The sequence below is a fragment of the Delphinapterus leucas genome, chromosome 11 (assembly GCF_059928025.1).
Source record: "Delphinapterus leucas isolate spDelLeu-1000000601 "Yukka" chromosome 11, BTC_Dleu_Yukka2, whole genome shotgun sequence".
Lineage (NCBI taxonomy): Eukaryota > Metazoa > Chordata > Mammalia > Artiodactyla > Monodontidae > Delphinapterus > Delphinapterus leucas.
In genome coordinates this window covers 56,760,193-56,785,073 of record NC_143139.1, presented here as the reverse complement: position 1 = coordinate 56,785,073, position 24,881 = coordinate 56,760,193, and the positions used below count along the sequence as shown (strand labels likewise).

At 37.5% G+C, this 24,881-nt stretch overlaps 1 protein-coding gene across 1 annotated transcript; it reads left to right on the top strand.

Annotated features, from left to right (window-relative positions):
- The first annotated feature begins 691 nt into the window (after positions 1–691).
- Positions 692–24,669, top strand: TSPAN8 (tetraspanin 8). The gene is given in 8 exon segments (XM_089921585.1): positions 692–819; positions 4,133–4,271; positions 10,061–10,198; positions 11,647–11,721; positions 11,821–11,922; positions 15,829–15,963; positions 19,299–19,382; positions 23,936–24,669. Coding segments are annotated over 8 exon segments (855 nt in total). The 3' UTR covers positions 23,990–24,669.
- The last annotated feature ends 212 nt before the right edge of the window (positions 24,670–24,881 follow it).

Here is a 24,881-nt window from a genome sequence, read left to right as displayed (position 1 = left end):
GAACAACAGTTGTAAAGACCAATGATAACTTCTCAGCCAACAGGTGACATCCATATTTTCATTCAAAAGTTAGAGCAGGAGTCTGTGAGGTCAGGGAACCATTCCTATTTCTACTCTCCCCTCTGCTCCCAGTCCAGAGTTCTCAGCTGGAATTTTATAATCCTTCATAGGAAATTAGCAATTTGTCACATTTCTAATGTTTACTTAAGCAAATATTTTACGGTCCCACTGATGTGGTTTTCTTGTAGACATCCATGGCCTTATGTTTTCAAATGAATTCTTTCTGGTGTAACTTTAGAGAAACTAAGCCTTTGTAAAGTAGGGCCAGATGTTGGAATATCTCTAAAGTATGCATACGGTTATTTAAGCTAAACATACCAGTTTCTTTTGTGAGAGAACTTGAGATATGCCACATAAATACACAGTGATTTCTATTTGTTAGAATTAGTAATTGAAGAAAAACGTGAGAAAGCAAAAATCATTCCTAATCACTCATGCTAGAGTTTGATGCAAATTAGAGTGAATTAGAGGTGCAAATAGAGTGAATTAGGTAAATCATAGGTGCAAAACCTATTTCTCTGAGTCTTGTGTCAAAACAGATAAACTGTCCACATTTTCTTATGCTCCTCTTAGATAAGTCAGGCATGGGAGTGTTGTGGGTGCTTGGAGCATCTTAGGGGTCTGGGTAAGCATGGAACACAGGGCCTTTAGCCCACAGATTCAGTGGAACCATTGCCAGAGGCAGAGAGCTGTGGAAAGGCTGGCTCTTTATGAAGGAAAGCAGAGTGACGTAACATTACCAAACCCAAATGGGGGAAGGTGAGAAGGAGACAAGCTGTAAAGCCAAAGGTGTTAGCAACTGAAGGAAGCCAACCATGAAGAGTTTTGAAGAGAGCAGAAGGAAGTCAGGCATTGAGAGAGTTCAAGAACCAGCATTTCAATGTCATCGTTGTATTTTATATGGTACCTGGGACGCTAGATTGGCTGTGCCGAGCGCAATGAAGAGAGTTGAAGCAGAGCAGACATAACTATGAGACGGGATAACTGAAAAATAAGGTGCAGTTATATTTCATTCTGATTGATGAAATCCCCCAAGATAGACTTGACTATGGATGAAATGTGTGAATTTTGTAAATACAATGGTTGCCTGCCACTATGCAGTCAGCTTGGAACTTAAACAGTGACAAAGACACTGGAGCCCAGAGGCTAAGAGCTGAACCTCAGCTCCTTCACCACCAGCTGTGTGGCCCTGGGGAAATTGGTTAACCTCTCTGTGCTTTATAGTTCCTTATCTGTAAAATTGGGATAGTAGTAATATCTACTTCATGGGTTGTTGTGAAGTTCAGATGGTTTAATACATATAAAGAACTCAGAATAATGCTAAATAAATGTTTAAGAAACAGACATTTCAGCCATCATTGTACAGGCTTTTTTATGAGTCAGGAGTATGAAACCACTCTGCAGTGATGAATAAATTCCAATTTGGATTTTGAAACAGAGGAAGAAATAAAATGGCAAGAATTATGATAAGACAGAAATTCTTCTGTCATAAATTAGAAGAATGGAAAGTTGATTTTGAAGAAACAGGCAGACTGAGATTCAAATCCTGAATCTACATTTCTTTGTGGCCTGGAACATGTTCCTTGATTTTTCTTTGCCTCAGTCTCTGCACTTGTTAAACGAGGATGGTAATTTTACGCAACAGGGTCAATGGTGAAGATTAACTAAGATACTTTATGAAAGCCTGTGACCAAGGACTGACACACAATAATAGTTCAATTAATGCTGTTTTCCCAATTCCAACAATCATATTGATTTTTAATTTAAAAATATTGGAATCTGGTGTGATAGTATTTTAGTCCTACTCTTATCTTCCTCTGGCCTCGTGGGGCAAGGAATCTGTGGGGCTGGAGGGAGATGCTCACCCTGAGTCTGGCCTCCACTTTGGGTACTTATCTCAAAATACAGCCACATTGGGGATTAGGGTTTCATCATATGAATTTAGGGGCACATAATTCAGTCCATAGTATATTCATAAGCAAACATCAATTACGTAATTTCTTAGAATGCTGGCTCAGACCAACTGCATCCTAATTTCATAAAAAGAAGGATGTCCCATGAGAGCTGAGTGGCAACAACAGTGACTTTCTTCAAAGAGAAACCAGAAAGGGCTAGTGGGGAGTAGGCCTAGTAAGTTCTGCAGTGTCCACTGATGGCTAACCTGGGGGCCTAACTTATCAGCTAATTTCCTTTTACAACCTTATCAACAGAAAGAAGGACATACCTAGATGCTTATTTCTTAATTCATACTCCAAATTATTTAAAACATTATAAAAAAATCAGGGGCAAACCCTTAAAGCCAAACTGGAGAAAGGACTCAAAGAACAATTATGATGATCAATCTTATAACAATTGGGATAAAACAGGTTAGTATCAATCATGGCTCTAGACTGTTCTTGATAGAAAACCAATTACTTTTAATTAATTTAATTAGAAAATTATGATACATTTCTTAAAATATTCTCATCGATAGTTTTATAAAAACATCAGATTAAGATGATAATCATAATAGCTATTCAGATAATGTTATTTTCATTTAAAGCTGAAAGCCAGAGTGACTATTAAGACAAACAATGTAAATCTACCTGTGAAAGGAGAAAAATACCAGTGAACAAGGAAAAACAAAAAATCCAACTGTTATAAAATTACTGAAAATCACAGAGGGTCTCGTTATTATTTGATATAAATTCTTGCAGGTTTATTTATTAACAAAGAACCACTAAAATGAGCATTTATCTCCATCTGCAAATGAAATTAGGATTTAGTGGAAAAGAGGAAAAGAAATAAGGAGAGTTTTCAGGCTCTAAAGTTGTTTATTCAAAGATTTGCAGTTTATATTGTATGCGTGTGCACACCTATAAGATAATTAAGTTGTATAGGTGATTTGGTGATTTGGCAAAGAACTCTTTGGTAAAAAGCTTTGGTTTTCCATTGCATTTGTTGTTTTGCAGGAGTTGAAGCATGTAGTAAGGGTGGGGCTAGATTAGGGGTGCTGCTGGATTTTCACCATGTGACCGTTGTTATCATTTGGGATTCCAGTTTCTTTAATCTGAAATAAAGGGCTTGAACCTAGATGAATTTTGAGGTCTTTTAGGGAGCATAGGTTCAGCTGCTGTTTGCACTCCCTATTCCTTTCACAAAAGCCCCGACTCTACTCCCAAAGCAAACGTAATGAGAAGCCGTTAAGTGAAACTGCTGTTTGGGGGTTTTGGGCATATGGCCGAACCATACATGAAAGCAGTGATACTACAAAGTCATGGGGTTTGGAGGACTCAGGCATTTCTCTGTCAGAGAACCCTAAGGCCAGAATAGTCTAGAAACTCCTCCAAAGTCTACTGCTGTGTCTGGTATGTTACCAAGCTTGTTCTCAACATCTCTATCTAATAATAGATCTTTGATTTTTTTTTTTTGAGGCCACAACATCTATACCTTAAAAAACAAAACAAAACAAAAACAAAGCTGAAAGACAAGGTTTTTTTCTTACATTAAAGTAAAATGTGCTTCACATTTTATGTGTTGGTCTTGGTCCAAATTAAATAATCTGGTAAAGTCATTAAAGGAATTTAAGACTTTAAATACTGTTCCTCATTGTTCCTCTTCTCTAGGTAAGCTTTACTACCTAAAAGAGCTTATTTTTAAAAGAGCTTATTTGGGTACAAAAAGTGTCGTAAACCCTTGTTGCTTAACTGCAAATGTTGTCAAATGTTCTGCTGTTGCCTCCACATCCTGACTTCTTGAATCTTGAAGGAACGTTTGGTGATTGATCAGTTATTCCCTTCCTTTATGGTCTAAGACAGCTTCTCAAAGACAAGCCCAGAGGCCCAATAAGGATATTTTGTCTTTAAACTGTTATTACTTATCTTTTATATGTTAAAATCTAGCAGAAACGCAGTTAAGAGTTGAAACATGGAAAACCATTTTTCCCCTCCCCTGTAGTGGATGGAAAACAGATTATTCTTATCAAACTTTCCAATTACAACAGAACATCTTAGCAATTATCTACACATAAATATGCCTCATTTATGTCTTTTAGGTTGTAATGGTAGAATTAATGATAAACCATTGTTACCAGATGGCTAGAGGTGTGTGGAATTAGAGGTGTAGTTTATCTTGGGCGTACTCTTAACATTTTTTTCTTTTTTCTGCAGCTATGTGGTGCCTCAATCCTGGCAGTAGCAGTTTGGCTACGAGCAGGCAAAGATGGTCCAGAGGTAAATAAATACAAGTTTCTCCGCTGCCAAAGTAGTTTATTTCTCTTATAATGATGAAAGTAATGACAGTAATAATAATAATAAAATATTTCTATAGCATTTCCTTAACTGCCTCATGTAATCATTTGTGCTGATCTGTGATTTTATAATTTAATTAAATTTAATTAATCAAAATTACCCACTATGTGCCTGGCACTGTGCTAGGCATTGATCAATCCTTCTAGAGAATGGAGAAGATGTTATTCCCCTAATAGGAAGATGGGAATGAAAGAGGAGGCGGGAAGGGGCCAAAGCAGAAATTAGCCTCCTTCGTTATTTGCTGAAGTGCAGCCTGAAGTTATCTAGAGGATATAGACCACCTTGCCTCCCCACCAAGAGCAATTTTTGTACAAGGTATTGACAATAATTTGGCTGATTCCCAAGGTGGGGTAGTGATCCAAAAGAAAAGAAGGTGAGAGGTTCTCTTGGAGAAGAAGAATTTGAATCTGTGTTTTAAAGGCAGCAAAGTACAAAGATAGTTGGTAATTACTTGGGGCTCTTGGTATTGAGGGTAACCCCTTGTAACAGCAAGAGGCTGGTCACCGGTGTAACTCAGGAGTTGACCGGCAGTGTCCAGCCTCCTGACATCAAGATAAGATTAGCATGATCCCCTGTGCCCCACCACACACCGTTCCATGGGTGGCAAAGGTCTTACCAAGATTTCTGTGGATCTGGAGGAAGTTTAGTTCCTACAATTAATTCTAGCTCTGGTCTTTGGATTCCACGCACACTGTCTCTGTTCTGTACCACAGTGTCACAGGTGTGGAAAGATTGTGTGTGTGGTGGGTGGGAGCAGGGTGAGCATGTGGGAGGGTTGGTCTGTCAGTTTCACTTAACACAGTGCCTGGCACCATTTCCTGGCTCCCCGGCTTCCATTCTCCCAGCTCGCTTCTTCCCAGGGGTGTTCCGCCCCGCAAGTTACGATTCTTATCTCACACAGGGCAGTTACCTTGTTCTTTGTTATCTGGGCTCTTGCCACTATTCAGGCTCACATGTACTCCTAGGGCCCTTTCGAAGTATTTGCCTAAATAAAGTTTCCCTCTCTAAGAGGAATGTTGATTCCTATTTAATAATTATTAAGATATTATTAAAACAGAAATAAGGTAATGCATTTTCTATTAAAACTTATACCACGGTGCAGTTACATGCCATTGGGCATGGCCTAGTTGAAAGAAATATTAAAAGCAAAAGCAAATTGACATCTGTTCTGATTCCCTTTTTAAAAGAATTGGTTTTTTTGGACTTTTTTTTCTTGCTCTCTCACTGTTTCTCTCCTTCTTTTCCTTCTTTCTTTCCTTCCTTCCTGCCTTTTTTCCCTTCCTTCTCTCCTTCCGTCTCTTTCTTTCTTTTCCCTTCCTTTCCTTTTTCCCTTTCCCTTTCTTTTATTTTCTCTTCTCTCTTTCCTTTTCTTTTCTTTTTCCTTAAAATTTGCTTTCTACCATTAGAGAACCCAGAGAATCACAGTGGCAATTCGCTGCCTCTTCATTCTGTGCCTCACCATGGTGAAGAAATTGAATGGGGGATAGGTGTGGCAATAGTTGGTAACATTCTAGTCCATCAGGATTTCATTTGTTGTTTTATAGTGATATAAATATATCTGTGACTTCTTGATGCCCTTGGACTCTGGGATTTGAGTCCTAGAAGAGTATTTGAAGATTCTTAGAGTCATTTAGAAGCTGATGTTTGACTTTGGGACTCATAATTAAGCACAGAGATTAAAAGCTATTGATTTAGAGGGTGCTTTGGCCTTTTTAAGATGTGTGTGCAGCCTGTATTTTATTTTTAAATTTTATTTTATTTCTGTTTGATATGGGAACATTTTATTTCCCCCCAGTGCTTCTGGTAAACAAACTTGGTGTTTAGTCTAAGAAATCACACACATTGAATGTATTAAAGAACTGTTGTCCTTGAGAGGGTGTTACTATGAATCTGGGGATAAGAATGATTTAATAGAGCTAGGCAGCATCTTTAGTTACATTTTGACTCTTGTGCTCTGTCAGCCTCTAACCCTAAACAAAAGTCAGTATCTTCCAGGACGATTTTAACCAGCTTGACTTACGTGAAATTGGCTTGATTTATTTTTATTCAAAGTCAGTGACAAAGAATCAAGACTGTGCAGAAATCTGAATTTTACTAGTGGAAAAACAGAGGAAGAAGTTTTAGAAGGAGAAACCTGAGTGCAAACACAGAAAACAAGGATGTCAGGATGTCTTTATGAACATCTTTTAGCAAAGCTTTTGGTGCTAAAGTGTCTCTTAGGGATGCCTTGTTCTCCATCAGGATGAACTCAGCCCTGCATGAGGCAAAACGTATGCACAACCATCCTTGTCCCAGGAGATCCTTTATAATCCAAAGAAGACCCTAAGCCCTCTTCTTCAAAGTTCAGCCATGTCCCTTCCTGTAGAAATTCTCCCCTTGTTCTAAGACACACACAGACAGTGTTCGTCCAAGACAGCTTTTAAAACTCTGCTGTCTCTCCCCTGGAACAAATACCTGAACTCAGATTTCTATTTCTTTTCTGAATAAGAATAGCCACTTGTTGGGCTGGACTTGAAGCAGTGATCCTCAGGTAGCCAACACATGGCTTTCTGGCCACTCTGGCAGTGGGTCACTCTGCCCAGATCAGTCTCAGAGGAGTGCCTCATTACCTGCCAAATAAGTGCTGGCCGCACTATCCAGGTCTCACTGGTAGGTGTTTGACCTACTGTTTCTATATGTGGACTGACTAACCAAGTCTTCATAACTCAGCCATTGAGGCTTAAACTGTCTTAGATACCTTAGGGTTTTCCTGCATTGGCCACAATGTGCTAGTGAAGCAGTCTTTGATGGTGAGTAGATAGAACAGGGTTTCTAATGCTGCTTTTTTGGTTTTTTTTTTTTTTGTCATTACCCATTTTGACTCAGTTACCATGCCTGTTTATTAACAAAACTGATTTCTTAGCTCCAATCTTAACAAGCAAACCAACAACAACAACAACAAAAAAAAAAACCCAGAAAACCTGAAAAAGAGACAAAAAGAAAATCTTTACCCAGCTTTCTAAATATGTAAATCGAAACATCATGTGTAAGCATAGACTCTTAGAGACAAAGGAAGCCTTAGGTATCACAGAGGCTGATACCTTTGTAAGTGAGAAACTGGAGCCCAGTAGGGTTAGTTGACTGTTCTATGGTTAGAAACTTAGTTATTTATAAAGACTCTGACTGGAATATAGATTTTAGTTTTTAGTGCTCTTACAACTTTAGCATATTCCTTCCTCCTGATTATCAAATAAAGGTTTTGTCTAGGCTATGAGTTGATTTTAAAAGTCTTTAAAAATGTAAAGATCATGAATAGTAATATGTGTTTGTTTGCTTGTTTTGTTTTTTATTTTGGTATTTCTTGTTAAAGGAGCTAGTCTACATGCTGTGCAGCAGATTCCAAGAGGCAGTCTCTGAGCTAGTGTAAGACCTAGTGTTCTACCTAGAAATAGCCCAGTAGATAGAGATCATAAGAGGTAGATGGGCTACACATAGCACTCGAATATAACAGAGGAACAAGGTTTCACTTTTTAATTGTGATTTACTTCTGGACATACCTGTAGAGCAAGAGATAGATTGAGGCTAGGTGTTATGAAAGTGATGAAGAGTATACATGTGGGGGAGAGAAGAACCAAATTATGCAGAATGGGTAGCCCAACCCATCGTAATGGGCCCTAGGATATTTTCCTTAATATCCCATTACTAAATATAGTCAGTCAAAATAAAGAGTCTCTGGAAGACTCTACAGACTATACTTCCTGGGAACAAGGAGATAGACTTGATAAGGAATATTAGAAACTAGACTTATTTTATTTTCTTAGTTTAAATTTTTCTTTGTTTTGGCAAATGTATAGACCTATGTAATCACTATTACAATCAAAATGCAAAGCAAAGCATCTGTATTAACTCATAAAAGTTCCTTCATATCCCGTTGCAGTCAGTTCCTTCTTTCCTTTATACTCTGCTCAAAGACCACACTGCTCTGATTTCTAACATCATAGCTTAGATTTACCTATTCTTTTTTATTTATTGCCCAAATGGATACTTTTTAAAATTGAAATATAGTTGATTTACAATGTTGTGTTAATTTCTCCTGTACAGCAGAGTGACTCAGTCATGCATATATATTCTTTTTCATATTCTTTTCCATTCTGGTTTATCACAGAATATTGAATGTAGCTACCTGTGCTATACAGTAGGACCTAGTTGTTTATCCATTCTATAGATAATAGTTTACATCTGCTGATACCACATTCCCAGTCCTTCCCTTCTCCACCCCCCTCCCCCTTGGCAACCACAAGTCTGTTCTCTATGAGTCTGTTTCTGTTTCATAAAAGTTCATTTGTGTCATATTTTAGAATCCACATATGATACGTCACATGGTATTTGTCTTTCTCTTTCTGACTTACTTCACTTAATATGATAATCTCTAGGTCCATGCATGTTGCTGCACATAGCATTATTTCATTCTTTTTGATGGCTGAGTAATATTCCATTATATATATATATACACACACACACACACACACACACACTACATCATCTTTATCCATTCATCTGTCTATGGACATTTAGGTTGTTTCCATGTTTTGGCTATTGTAAATAGTGCTGTTATGAACGTAGGGGTGCATATATCTTTTTGAATTGTAGTTTTGGCTGGATATATGCCCAGGAGTGGGATTGCTGGATCATATGACAACTCTATTTTTAGTTTTTTGAGGAACCTCCACACTGTTTACCATAGTAACTGCACCAACTTACATTCCCAGCAACAGTGTAGAAGGGTTCCCTTTTCTCCATACCCTCTCCGGCATTTGTTTTTTTGTAAACTTTCTCATGATGACCATTCTGACCTGTGTGAGACGGTACCTCATTGTAGTTTTGATTCACATTTCTCTAATAATTAACAATGTTGAACATCCTTTCGTGTGCCTGTTAGGCATCTGTATGTCTTCTTTGAAGAAATGTCTATTTAGCTCTTCTGCCCATTTTTTGATTGGGTTGTTTGTTTTTTTTGTTGTTGAGTTGCATGAGCTGTTTGTATATTTTGGAAATTCATCCCTTGTGAGTCGCATTGTCTGCAATGTTTTCTTCCATTCCATAGGTTGTCTTTTCATTTTGTTTATGGTTTCCTTCGTTATGCAAAAGCTTGTAAGTTTGATTAGGACCAATGTGTTTATTTTTGCATAGATTTACCTATTCTTGAATGCCATATGAATGGAATCATACAGCAATCACTCTTTTGAATATGGTTTATTTAGCTCAATGAAATGTTTTTGAGATTCACTCATATTGTTGAGTCTATCTGTTTGAGGAACTTAGGCTTTATAATTTACATAAATAAACTGCCATAAAACACGCTTTATGATGCTACTGTCAGGTATAAAACACAAAATATGCAAATCAAAGGTCACATCATGGGTGAAACTACCGGTCCTTCTAAGCTTTTTAGAATAATTGATGTTTTAAAAGCCTATTTCATTTCTTCCGTCCAACGTCCAATATATCATCTTCAAAAAATATAAAATTGGAAACATTATCTGGACAAGTAATACCTCGATAGAATAGAATGTAAGTGCCTTGAAGGCAGGAATTTTTGCTTGTTTACATCCTTGAGGTATCTCAAGGTCCTAGAACAGGGCCTGGCACAACAGTAGTTACCCAGTGGATATTTGTTGAATAAAAAACATCAAGAAAAGGGATTTTCTGTCATTGATCTTTTTCATTTTCAGATTCTCAGTCCTGGGGCTGCTACCATTAACCCCTATATTGCTGTGAATATCTTGATTGTTGTGGGTGTTACCATCATGATTCTGGGTTTCCTGGGATGCTTTGGTGCCATGAAAGAAAACCAGTTTGTGCTTGTTTTGGTGAGTTTTCCCGAAAAATCCCAATACCCAACCTTCAGACTTTAAGGATTATCTCCCACCCCCATTGTCCGTCCAAAGGACTTGCCAAGATTGATGAAACTCTCTCACTTTTGTTTAGAGGGTTTGGTTGTGGAAGCTAATATATTTATCTTAGATTAGAGGATACTGTGAGAGAAGACAAATTTTAGTTATTCATTCAGTCATTCATTCAATTACTAAGTACCTGCTTTGTGCCAGATACTGTGCTAAAAGATACATAGATATGAAAACAATTAGAACCCATTAGGGAAGACTGACAAGTAAACAATTAGCAACAGTGAATGTGGCCCAAGAAGAGAAGGGCAAGGATAGAGAAGGGAACTTTCAAGCCAGAAGCAGAAGTGAATAAGGTGTTTGTATGGGTGAGTGTGTGAAGAGCTTTCCAGGGAGAGGACCTGGCAGTACAATGCTAGCATGTTTGGGGAACTGCAAAGCCTTGGGTATGGCTAGAGAGTGCAAGGGCTACTTTCAGTAAATAATGGAAGACGGGTCTGGGTGTGGGCTACAGTCAAATCATAGTCCATGCTAAGAAAATTGTAAGGGTGTGGGATAATCAAATTTGTCCCTTAGAAAGCTTCAAGGATAGATTGGGTTGGGATAACCCACAGATATTCACTTTTAACACATATACAGTAGAAAATCATAAATGGGTATAGAAAAAAATATTAGAAAAATTCATCAAGTATTTACTAGATAGAAATCTGACATGAGTTTATCAGAGCTCATCTAAACTTGTTTCTCTGATAAAAGTAGTATTGTGTTAGTCCCTGAACAAATAATTTTTAACTGATGGTTGATTATGAGGGAAGGTAAAGATAGAGTTTTAATAGGACTCTAATAGCATCCCTGGTGGTTGCTTTTTGATTAATAAGGCCTCATTTGCAATTTGGGGAATTTAATTACTTGAGGAACTTGTTTTAACAAAAAAACTAATTTGTGGGATCCTCCACAAGTAGGATTCAGTAGAGCTGAGGCAGATTTCAGGACTCTATATTTATAACAAGACCCCAGGTGATTCTAATAGTGGTAGAGATGTTGTTTTGTATTCAGTTCTGAAGTTTGTCTTGAAGTTTGAGTTTGTGTTTGATGAAGGACGAGAAAGATCATATTCAAATAACTTCATCTAAGTTTTCAAACTTCCCTCCATTCAACATCATACCGATGCATACAGTCCTATCAATCGATTTTAGTTTTAACCATTTTCCTTAGTCAGTCTTTGGAGAAAATGTTTCTGAGTAGTAATGACCCCAATTTTGATTCAGGAGGCAAAGGATGGAGTAAATGAAGAGCATGGTTAATACTCCAACTGTAATATGATCCCAACTGCAGAAAGAAGCATGGTGGCAACATGTCCCTAGATGTTACTGAATGTACTGGGTGTGGTATATATTCCTTTTCTTTTCTTTCAGTTTTTCATAGGATTGATTCTGATCCGACTTCTGCAAGTGGTGGCAGGTATCGTAGGAGCTACTAACAAATCTAAGGTGTGTACACGTATGATACTTAATAATCTTGGAAAAGTCTGAAAAATTGACATGCTACCTTCTGGCATGAATAATTTAACAATACTTTTCAATTTTCAGACTGAACGTGCTCTTAAAGAGACTCTCCAGACTAATGTACATCTTTTGAGTGCAACAAATGGAAAACTATTCCAGAAAGCCTTTTCTGAAATTCAGGAAAAGGTAATTAGAGTTTGTAGGTTATCTGGAGAGTTGGACATAGTTGTCTGTTTACTTAATTTTTAACAGGTGTATTCTTTAAAGATTGAAACATGTCTCTCCCTTCTGCAGATTTTGACTGATTATTCTGTCATTATGCCATAAGAAAAATCCAGGAATATTTCTAATTTTTTTCCCACCTTCTTACGAAGTTCTGAGGCAGCATAGGACAGAGATTAAGAAGAGTTGTTTATGAAAGATTGAGCCTCGATTGAGCCAGATCAATAAGGATTTTAATATTTACCATTTAGAAGGATAGTGTGTTTGGGATGCTTGGAGTTTCTCTCTCTCTCCTTCTCTGCCTCCATGCCCACCCTTCTCTCATAAAATTAATTATAGCTATCATTTATTGCTACTTAGCATGTACCAGATTTACATTCAGTAGCTCACTTAATTCTCACAACAACTCTATGAGATGGATAATATCGTTATCCTCATCTTCATTAGACAGATGAGGGGATTACGACTTCGAGAGGTCTGACAGCTAACAAGTGATGGGGTTGGAATTTGAATACAGATCTGTCTGACTCACTAATTCTTTTTAAGCAGTACAGTAGCCCTTCCAGTATATATGTATGTATGTATTTACTTTGGCCACTTCACTGTCTTCAGGGTAAAGTCAAAGTTTGGGCAGGTATTGAAGGTATTCTACTATCTGGATCCTACCTAATATTTTAACTTTACTAAATACTACTCCATGAAGAAAGCACTCTAGTCCAACCAGGTTTGTCTTCTCAGGATCTCTTAAACAAATCTGCCTTCCTGCCTCTGCATCATTCCTCATCCTTGGAATGTACTTACTACTGTTCTTTCTTTACAAATACTACATGTGCTTTGAGGTTTGACTAAAGTATTGCTCTGTGAAACTCCTCCCAACCACACCTTCTTTACTCAGAATTTCCATCATATTAACCACGTGTAGCATTTATTTCACGTATGTCATAGAAATCCTCCTAATCTTAGAGGGGAGCTAGATTTTACAGGACATTTAACCTGACTTCTCATTAATTGAAGTATTTTATGTTTATGTTCATACACCGTCTAATTAAATATTGAAGAGCTGAAAGTTTGCCCATGTTTGCCCATTCCATCCCTTCCCTTTACATCTAAGTCTGATGATTAATGTGTTCTTTCTTAATTTGAAACAAAATCTTCCTCCCTGGAATTTATATCATTTAGTCTTAGTTCTTCCTTCTGGAATTGCAGAGGAAAAAAAAATCTACTTCTACATATTGCAATTTTTTCTTTGAAAATGGCTTCTCGTATGACTTCTAAAAGCTTTGATTTTGAACTTGTTTCTTGAACTATTTATCAGATGACATTTTTTCCCAGAGCATTCCCCAGTTCCTATTTGGATAGACCCCAGCTTGTAAAAATTCTGCTTAAAGCATCATTTCCAGGAGCTGAAACCTGATATGAGTTAGTCTCTGTTTAACTTCCTCTGTGTTGTGTTTTTCCTAGCTCCCCCAGAGCTGTACTCCTTGATCCTCTCTCCTCCAGGATTATTCCCACTTTAGAGTCCAGATTAATCCAAGTTTAAAAGCAGGAAGAATTTAGGCAACTCAGTTTCTCCACTGGGTGGGACCAAGCATCCTTGATCTTCCCTGCTTGCTGATCTAGGGCAAAATGTACTACAGGTAACCACTGGGTCTCTGGGTTGGGTCCTGCATCACACTTGTTGCACGTTGTCCCTGGTATCCCAGGGCTTAGTGCCAACCATAGGGTTTTAAATGTTCTGTTTGATGTAGCACAATTCTGAATTACTTCTGCTCTTGTACACAAATTCTGTGCCTGAAGCTCCTTGGGTTCCCAGGACTATGGTTCTCTTTTATTGTCTATTCTGTTTTTGTTTGTTTGTTTGTTTTAAATGTATATCCACAAGGATTTTCTTTTCTTTTTCTTTTGGAAAAAGAATCCTACCCCAGACTCTGGCTAGGTGACCTGGGGCCCCATCACACATAGACAATTTGTAGATACTAAGTGGCTTTCTTTCTGGTTTTCAGGGAATTCCCACAGAAATTCTCTGCTAACGTACTAGTGGAATGTGCCTCTCTTGAATTCTTAGTGATGACTACTTGTCTAGAGATGGTTGTATCATTCACTGAACAGTGCCTTGTTCATCCAACTGCTATCACACTTTCAATGCATCCTGACCAACCTCTTCCCCAACTGCTCCCACATCTGATCTGGTGACTAGATATTATACCAAGTTTAGCCTTTCTACCTCCTGCTCTGTCTTTTGTAAGTGTGTCTCTATACCTCCCTAAGGAATACTGTATTCCAAAAATGGATTGATCTGTGAGTGTATATAGTGGGACATATTCTTTTTGATCTGGAGCGTCTGTATCAATATCATTCAAGATTATTTAATCAGAAAGAGTGAGCAATTAATTATGTCTACCATGGAAACAAGAAAGGAAGTTGTTTCAAGATTACTCTCTTTGCTAATACTGATTGACCTTGAGACCATCAGAAATCTCCAGCTCTTTGTCACGTGAATGCCTAATGAGTCATACATTTGTGCAAGTAAATCTTTGAGCTAAAGCACAAGACTTTATATCTGCCACAGTTGAACCTGTTAGTTTAAGTCCATTGTTTGAACTATTTTTGGAACTCCATTTTGTTCTCCAATGTATTAATCACCACTCCCAGCTCTATATCAACTACAGAGTTGAAAAGACACTCTCTATAATGTTATCTAAAGTACTGATATCAGTGTTGAACAGATCATGTTCATGTTAGAGCACAAAGGAAACAACAACAATAAACACAAAACAAAAACAATGATGACAGTTAACACGTGGTGAGTACTTTCTACAAGCCAGGCATTGGGCTAAACAGTTCATATCTTCACATGGGTATTCTATTTTTATCTTTCCAACAACTCTATGAATTAGATACTATCATTAGCGACTATTATTATCTGTATTTTACAGATGAAGAAACTGTGGCACAGAGAGGTTTAAGTAACATGGGTAACGTGGTCACCAGCCAGTAAGTGTAAGTCCTTTCAATAGCCTACCGTTGCAATGCACTTGAGCCTTAGAAAAACACCCAGTCTTGGTTCTATTTTCAATTTTTTTCTACCTTTCTGCATGAGAAGTTTTCTCTCTAATTAAAGCAAATAGGGCAAGATGAGATAATGACCTCTCTCTTTCATCTAATAATATTATGTGCCATTACTCTGAGTCATTGGGCTTATCCCTTTCTTGTTTTACTTCCCCAAACATGATCACAACTTTCCTTAGTGTTTCCCCATGTTTTGGTTTATTTTGAGCCTTAACCTTCCCGACATTATTCTAAGAGTTTCATTCATCATTTTCACCCCTTAGCTGTTTTACAGATGTCCGTGTAAAATTCAGTCTCATGGAAGGTCCACTAAGCATCTTCTTTGGCCTTTGAGATGCCTCTCATTCTTTTCCCCCTCTCCTCCAAAAGTGATCAAAGGTCATGAGATAGAAACTTCACTTTTCAAACCTCTCATCTTTTTTGAGTAAAAGTTCTTTAAAGAGACCTTAACTCTCTCATGAACTCTCTGGAAGCTTCTTTTCTAAGACCTAAGAAGCGTAAATCTGATTCTGCCCCTCTCTTTTTTCATTAAGAACTAGAAGGTGAGTTTTTTATATTCTCTCCAAGTTCTTCAGACTTTTTCATCTGAAACTCTATTTTTTCCTTCATTAACATGAAGACCAAAATGGAAGATTCCTTCATTTTTGTTTCTTCATTCAGGGAGTTAGGTGAGGTGACTTATACGATATGCTAGTATAAGAAACATCTTAATAGTGGTTTCAGAAGAATGTGAGTCAATGTATTGACAAAGTTTTTGTCTTCTCTCGTGACTGTTTTTCATATCTACTTTTCATCAAACAGTTAAAATGTTGTGGTTTGATCAATGGAGCTTCTGATTGGGGAAATAATTTTCAATACTATTACAAGTCATGTGAATGTCGAGGTGCATCAGATTCTTCTTGTACAAAGTATGATGGAAAAACTATTTACAAACAGGTGAGAACAAATCAAATTTGGCACAGTAAGTGCTTCTGTTGTTTTTTTTTTTCCACAATGAAAGTCTCCACAAAATATTAAATTGCAGCAATTACAATGGGAATCATGAGATAAAAGTCCCAGGAATTTCCCAAATAAAAAAAAAATCCTTATTTAAAGATAAAAGTAGATATAAAAATGAAAGTATTTTATTTCTTCTGTGAGTCTGGCATCATTTAAATTCAACTTTAGTAGATCAAAGAAACATTCTACTGCAAGGGGAGGCAAAGTACAAGCTAACAGATAAAAGTTTATTTTGTCCTCTCTTTGGTGACTTTAATCATTATCGTCCTCTATTTTTCTATTTTAACATAGGTCTTAGAAATCTATATTTTCACTTTAATTTTCAAAGTAAAGCTTTCTTTTTCTAATCAAAGTTTCTCTTAAGTAATTGTATTGGGTGTAAAGAAATAACTTGGGCTTTAGAGGTTTCCGCTCTGGTTGTTAAGTGTACGTACCAATTTGCCTAATTACTGCTCCAATTGAGAAGTTGCCTCATGCCTTTAAAGTCAATTGAAAAACTTGGGGGACTTCCCTGGTGGTCCAGTGGTTACGACTCTGTGCTTCCACTGCAGGGGGCACATCCCTAGTCTGGAAACTAAGATCCCACTTGCCACTTGGTGCAGCCAAAAAAAAAGAGAAAAACTTAGGTTTGTCTTTCACGTGTTGTAAAGATGACGTATTTATGTCACTTGCGAATGTTAATATGTGGATGTTATATTTCTTATTATTCCTTAATTCATCAAATATTTATTGACCACTTCCTATGTACTGGCCTTTCACCAGCTGCTGGAGATCCATTCCTAAATAGGGCGCAATGTCTGCACTCACAGAGTGAATGCTTTAATAGGGAAGAGAGAAAGATAAGTAGGCAACTTCAATCCAATGAACTATTGGTATTTCTTGGATAGGACCAGGCACAAGATATGATGGGACCCCATTTAACTCAGTCTTTGGGGTTCAAGATACAGCTTCCTGCAGGACATGATATGTCTCTTACCATAGGGCTTTACATAATTTGTTCCTTCTGCCTGGAAGGGAAGTGTACAGAAATGACCGTTGATATTAATGTTTCATTTATTTGCTGTTATTCTTCGCTGCTTACTAGGTGTTAGACAGACCCTTGCTGGAATCAGACATGCTTGTGGACCCTCTAGGAGATTATAGGCTAGATGAGGGAGAGATACATGAAAGCTATTATAGTTCAGTGAGTTAATTTCTGTAATCCCTAAAGAATATTTTCAATCTAGCATTGGTTTAGTAATGGCTACTGAGGTTAATTATATATTAGGAAATGGAAAGTATCTCAGGGGAAACGTCTCACCTGTTGACTATCACATCCCTTTTACTAATTTTATCAAAATAAAGGAGACTGTTCTGAAGGGAAATTGCTGTTACTAGTATTTAAAGTAACACATGGGGGAGAAGTTATCTACCAGATTACAGAGCTACCATGTCTTTTCATCATCAAAGTAATATCACTAAAAGTTTTCATTATTAATTTTTATATTCCTCCCTGCTCTCCTCCTCTCTATGTAATTTTAGGGACACAATATCCACAAGGAGGAGGGGAAATAACTATCGTGTAAACAAATGTAGTTTCCACTTAGGATAATGAGGAAATTAGTAAATTAAATTGTAGATTGCTATCTGTGTCCTGTTAAAGATTCAACTCAAAGATGTGTTTCCTCAGGATAGATTTTGAAATGCCCTAGCATTATCCTGAAAAATAATAGATATTCCCCCAAATTCACACATAATTCAGCTGAAGATAGACTTATAGCTGCACCAGTTTCCCAAAAGGAAGATCATAAATTCATGAAAGACTTCCATCTGCCTTGTGTCACTTGCAAGAAGTCTGGAAAAATAAGAAATCTGGAATGGCCATAATTCACATTTCTCTTTTCCCCTCCCTTTTGCCAAGATAACCTGGTTATCTAGAGGGGGAGGGGGAGAAAACCCCTAAAATATAATGAATGTGACTCAGTAGATACCATTAATCTCATAGTTAATCTTAGATGATGTAATAATTTCCTCTAATGTTTACCACTTTGGATCAGATGAGAATGGAGAAACCCATTACATTCAGGAATGAAGGGGAAGAGACTGTATTAACCTCACGGAGAACTTTTATTTTATTTAACAAATAGCAATATTTTGTTAGCCCTTTGCACATATAAGACCATCGTAGGGATGATATACTTTCTGGCAATACAGACAATAACACTATTATATTGTATATTATTTTTCCATTTTTAAAATTATTCATATAATTTACAATTGTTGAAATTTTTAGGTCTGGTCTAAAATATGTTAAGCTTGAAATTTCATGCTGGTTTGAATAAATGTTTAAAAATGTGGCAGAGAGACAAATTTCTAAATTCTCTTTTTTGTCTAAAGTAAGAGCATAACAGTGGACATAATGATTTTTTTTCCTCTTTGAGGTAAAAATAACCCTGACACATATTAAGGGATTTTTGAAAAAAACCTTGTTTTAAAAATGAAAATGTAGGGACTTCCCTGGTGGCTCAGTGGTTAAGAATCCACCTGCCAATGCAGGGAACATGGGTTCAATCCCTGGTCCAGGAAGATGCCACATGCCACGGAGCAACTAAGCCTGTGCACCACAACTACTGAGCCTGCACTCTAGAGTCCGTGAGCCACAACTACTGAGCCCGTGTGCCACAACTACTGAGCCCGTGTGCCGCAACTACTGAAGCCCGCGTGCCTAGAGCCTGTGCTCTGCAACAAGAGAAGCCATTGCAATGAGAAGCCTGCGCACCACAACGAACAGTAGCCCCTGCTCGCTGCAACTAGAGAAAGCCCACGAACAGCAACGAAGACCCAACATGCCAAAAAATAAATAAAATTTTTTTAAAAAATCATTAAAAAAATGAAAATCTACACTATAATTAGCTGAAACCTCAACGAGGGAACTCTCTGCTGCAGGTTACAAACCTAAAAAATACACAGTCAAGGTGATAACAGCTCTAAAATGAACAATCAGAAGTTAGGATAAAATGAGTATTTATAACTAAATAGCCCTAGATTCAGTAGTTAGGTAGTTGAAGCAAAACTTTGTTCCTCAAATGCTTCCTAATGTATGAACAAACCACAACAGTTATAACCTTTCGGAGGGGGGAAGGAGCTTGGAGTGGCGGGAATAATCCAGTTCCTTTCTGTTGAGTATGTTCCTTGATAGCAATGTAAAAAGTTAGCCCAATAAATAAAAATTTGTACTGTACTAAAATAAGGTCAAAATTTGACTAAAGGTAATTTTTTAATGTTTTTAACAGTAATGCTTTTCTTTGATAAGATGCTTATTTTCAAGAAGTCTTTCCATAGTTATTGGACTAGCGTTTGGACTGGCAGCTGTTGAGGTATAGTATTATCTTGCATTATTAATTCTTTGTTTATTCCCTTGTTTGCTCATTAATTTTTCTAACAAATATTTATGAAGAGCCAAATAAAAACCAGGTGCTTCAGAAAAGCACTGGGTACCAAGTGCCCAAGGCCCAGCATCTGCCTCTACTGGCCTTGGGTCTGGGGAGGGGATTATAGTCTTAGGAAATTGGCAGGGCAGAAGCTATTATTTCTGAATGATCTCTCTCCTGGGGGAAGAAGCTGAATTAACTTCCACGCGGTTCTTAGTCCCAGATATCCTTTTCCCATTGAAAACTAGCACAAGGGTTAATGTTTCCTGAAGTTAGAAGAAGCACCAAACAAAATAAAAACACAAGCTTTACAAGTTTTTATCCCTCTTTCTGATTTTGAAATAGAAAATAAAAACTGAGCTCAAGAGTGTGGAGAACTGTTTTCCTGCTATTCTAGTCTAGAGAAATCTAACAGGTTCTAAAAACTAGACAGTTGACTTTGATTTTCTCACTGTAAGGACTATGGACTCACTTGGAGAACTGTTTAAGGACGCTCTGCTTGAGGTTTCTGCATTTACTCTCATCAATTTGATTATTGACTTTGAAAAAAAAATGCTGTATAGGATTTTTATCTTGCTAGACTCTTCTGGCATGGTGTTTTCGGAACCTGAAGGATTTTTTTTTTTTTAACGTGGCCTGAAATTCTTTGCAAAAAGTTGAAATAAAGCTATTTCAGGGAAGTGTTTTTGTAATCATCCCAGATCTTGCTAATTTAGATATCAAGTGAGTCAAATTCACTCACCAGTCCACGTCAGGGCATTGGCAAGAATCCTAACGATGTGAGGTGTCTCCCTAGTTAACGCCTCTGCGGGCTGGTTTGCTCAGCTAAATGAGTTTTACTTCACTCTCATGAAATATTGTACAACGTTCTCCTTGGGTTTTCTGGTAGCTTTTACCTCTTACTTGTGCCACATCACTGCCAGAGAGTAACTTTAGCTGAGATTGAAGCAATTTAGTGTCCTAAGTGGTCATTTAGGTTACCGGTGGAATTTCTCAGCCAACCATAAGAGAAAGGGCTGGAACTATGAGAAGCAAATTGGGCTATTAAGCATGACCTCCTTGTAGCCCAAACATGAAGCATTTTCTGTTTGTAGATGCGACTGTCTTCCTTTATGTCCGATATATGACCAAAGTCAAATGGTGCTGTGTGTTAGGTCTGTTTCTCTCAATTCTACCCACTGTAAAATGTCCTTTGTTTCTCTGCTTTGTATTTTGGGTTTATGCTAATTTAGAAATATGAGTTAATGGCTGTGGATGTAAGTGAGCAATCACACATATGTACTCACACATCCGTAAACTAAAACACACACGTGTTGGTAAAGTAGACTTCAAATGAGCCAGCTTTAAATGAGGTATTCAGGGCTTCCCTGGTGGCACAGTGCTTAAGAATTTGCCTGCCAATGCAGGGGACACAGGTTCGAGCCCTGGTCTGGGAAGATCCCACATGCCACGGAGCAACTAAGCCTGTGTGCCACAACTACTGAGCCTGCACTCTAGAGCCTTTGAGCCACAATTACTGAGCCCATGTGCCACAACTAATGAAACCCTTGCGTCTAGAGTCCATGCTCCGCAACAAGAGAAGCCACTGCAATGAGAAGCCCACGCACCGCAACCAAGAGTAGCCCCTGCTCACCGCAACTAGATAAAGCCCACATGCAGCAACGATGACCCCAACACAGCCAAAAATAAAATAAATTTATTAAAAAAAAAATTGAGGTATTCAATGTAAGTGTCAATATAAGTGTCACATTCCATCTTAGACTCAAATTCAGACAATTGACTTTGGCCACAACCCACAGATGCTTTTAAGAAGCTTCTCAAAAGCAAAGCCGGGGAAAAAAGGACATAATCAGCTGGGAAGGTTGATGTCTCTCATATCATAGCCAAAGACATTGCCAAGAATCTAAAGACATCTGATGGAAAATAAGATTACAAGAAGAATAGCATTTCAGTATTTTATGAAATTGGTATACTCCATATATATATTTGTTATATATTTAGATATTCTATTGGTTGTTCTAAAGATATATATATATATATATATATATATATATATGAAAATACCTTACTGAAAACCTTTCATAGAGGAATTTTTAGGTATAGAATTTACATGGTAATATCACAAACTCTAACCATTTCAAGTTATGCCAGTTAAGTGTGATTTGTAGACTTTATGTAGATACGATAGTTGGTTCAAAGAACTGTTTGAAATTTTTCATTCACTCTCTCAATAGAAAATCTGCCCTCCCTCTGGGATTTGAAGAGAAAGAAAAATCATTTTGTATTCCCTCTCATTTTTACTTTAAAAAATAGCTTTGAAAATAGTCTATAGCTGAGATAGCTATTCTATAAAAACATATTCAAAAAATGTCCATCAGTCTGTCTTACAGTCTTAATACTAGTTGCCTAACACTTAGGCCCGTCTACATTCTCTTTTCCCCAACTTCAAATTCAAGAAAACATAAAGATATATAGACAGAAAAATACTTCTAATAAATATTTTTAAGAAGCAAACAAAGCAAATATCTCCCTGCAGAAAATACACTTAAAACTATCTCCATAGAAAAATATCATATGAAAAAACCCACCCTCTGACGTTTACATCATTGGCGTTAGTCTGTTTAGGCATAGGCTCTGATGGAATGGCCAATAGCTTTTGTCAAGGCTCTGTTAAGAACATATACCTGAGGGATTCTTCTCAGGTAGGATGCTAGAAATCTATGCAAAATGCTTTATTTTGTAAGAAAATGTTATCTATAGACACTGGAATTCTCATTATTCTGCATTAACCAGACTATCATATCTCTCCTTATTTGACTACAGCAACTTACAAGCACAAAAAATGATCAGCACTTTCTCTCCTCACTTTAATTAAGGAAAAAAAAAAGCCATTGACACTGATAGTCACCACTTTGTAGGATAAAACTTATCCTGACAGGAGGTCCCAGGAATGGACCCAGGAATGGTCCCAGGAATGGAGCAGTTAAAAGAGAGAAAAAATAATTTTACATTTTTTAGATGGCTTCAGAATATGGGGAGCACGTGTACATTACTTAGCAAGTTTATCCTGAGTCTTAGCTTCCATTACTATAGGATGAATCTCTTTTAATTATTACCTATTTTTACGAACAATGATACATTTTCTTTTCAGAGGCAGTGAAATGCAAGAAAGTATGGTATTAACTGTCTAGTCTGCTGATGCAAGCTGGGCTTCTATTTCACGGATGTGACAGTAAAAGATGATAGCTGCCTTATCCCACTGTTTTGCCCATTTTCGTGATTCTTTCCTGATACTCATCTCCCAGACTTAAGGCTTGGGACCAAAGCAAAAGACTAAATTGTAACATTTTCTCCGGTCATTCAAAAAGAATGACTTTTAGAACATTCTGAATGAAAGTCATTACTTTTGCAAAGAATTGGTGTCAATATTTTTTTTAAAGAGTTTTTGACTTGCACTATTTTTAAAGTCTTTATTGAATTTGTTACAATATTGCTTCTGTTTTCTTTTTGGTTTTTTGGCCACGAGGCATGTGGGATCTTAGCCCCTGACCAGGGATCGAGCCCGCATCCCCTGCATTGGAAGGCAAAGTCTTAACCACTGGATGGCCAAGGAAGTCCCTCAGTATTTTTTATTTTTTTGAAGGAAAAAATATTGGGCAGCAGTTCTCATTTGAAAGGCATTTCCTGGAAAGAATTAGTAAGCAGGACATCTCCGTACAGTAGGAGCGCTGGAGATGACTCAGCATAAATGGCATGTCATCCTCTCCCTGACTCCCCTCAGAGGAGGCTGGTGGAGAGGAAACTTTCTGTCTGCAATACACAGAGGTTCTGTCATTTCTACATCAAAGCCACAGCATGCCACTCACCAACTTTAGAGCCAATTAGGGCAAGTGCTGGGGTCCCTCATTCTTGGGAGAGCCACTTAATGAGATGGAAATTATGCCCCAGATTTTCAGCTGTACATTTTCACTTCAAAGGAAATTCCTGAATGATGCCATTCCCCTTCAATTTAGAAGCTTTTTAAGAAAAGGGTTACTTTTTCTTTCATTCCTCTTGGCGATGCCTAAAAATATGGCAAGAGAAATTCTAGACTCCTTGATTTTTACGTGGATGATCTAAACCAGATGATTATAAGCTTTTCATAGAAGCAGTAGGCATCTTTAGACCCAGAGGCCTGAGTTCCCCAGAGTTCCATGGCCATGCCCTACAGAAGGGTGTGTGTATTCTAAAAGGGTGGGTTGCTTCAGTGACAGCTGCTACTGCACAATCAAATAGGGCCAGTTAGAGGCAGACTGCTAGCTGAAAACCCTGATTGAAACACAAAAATACTGAGCGTTTTCTCAATGTTAGAGTCTCTAATTTCCCAGGAAGAGAGATGACTTAGATAAATAACATTCGAATTGTCAGTAGCCAGAATCTTTTCATATACAATGTTCTTTTTATTTATAATATCTCCAGTGTTTTACTTTAAATTCCATGTTAATCCTCTTATTTTCTAGGTACTTGGTCTGATATTTTCTATTGTCCTGTACTGCCAGATCAGGAAGAAATAAGTCTGTAGATGTGTCAAGTCATCATTGGTCAAACCCCTTTAAAATTTTGTTTTGGATTTGTAACTTTAAACATATGAGTGCTGTGTTAAGAGCAGCTGTCCTATTAAAATGTGTCATTTAGCTAGATCACAGAGATCTTCCAGTCATATTGAACATATTTAAGATTTCAGGGACACAAAGAAATTAGATGAATGTGCATTTTTCCTCAAAATAAAAGTAGCATTGTTTACATTGATGCTTTTTCCTGTCTGATCATTGTGTTCAGGTGGTACTGTGCTTAAAGCATTCATCTGGAGCCACCCAGTGGAATAATAATCTCTAAGTAACAGGACCATAGTTAGTTAAGGCAGTGCATCTAGGCTTTTCAGAAGCAACACTCTGTCTTGTGTGATGTATCAACCATTGGTGGTAAGATCGAATTAAGCCTCATGTTGGAAGGTTGAGAGTGGCCCAGCTAAAAGAGTCACCATCTCTTGTCTGTTTATGCCAGTGTCTACTAATAGTGTTTCTTTTTCTCTCTGTTGTGAGGACAAGAAGATCTGAATGCTGCCTTTCCAGCCATTGAATCTCTGGTACGTCTCTGAATCTTCCTCTGGGAAATAGTTATAAGTGCTTTTCCCTTTGTAGCTCTCACAGGCATTTTTACATTTTACTTTATATCAAGGTATAGTATACACACAATAAAGTGAACAAATCTTAAGTATTCACTACCTGGATAGCAAGCACTGTCCAGATCAAGATATAGAGCATTTCCAGCACACCAGAACACCCCTTCATGTTACCCCCCGGGGCGGCTGGAGTTGGAGCTCACCGACTTGCCAGAGCAGACTATATACATATCCATCTCTTCCCAACTTCGTGCTCAGTGACATCAAGTTGGTAACTTGAAATC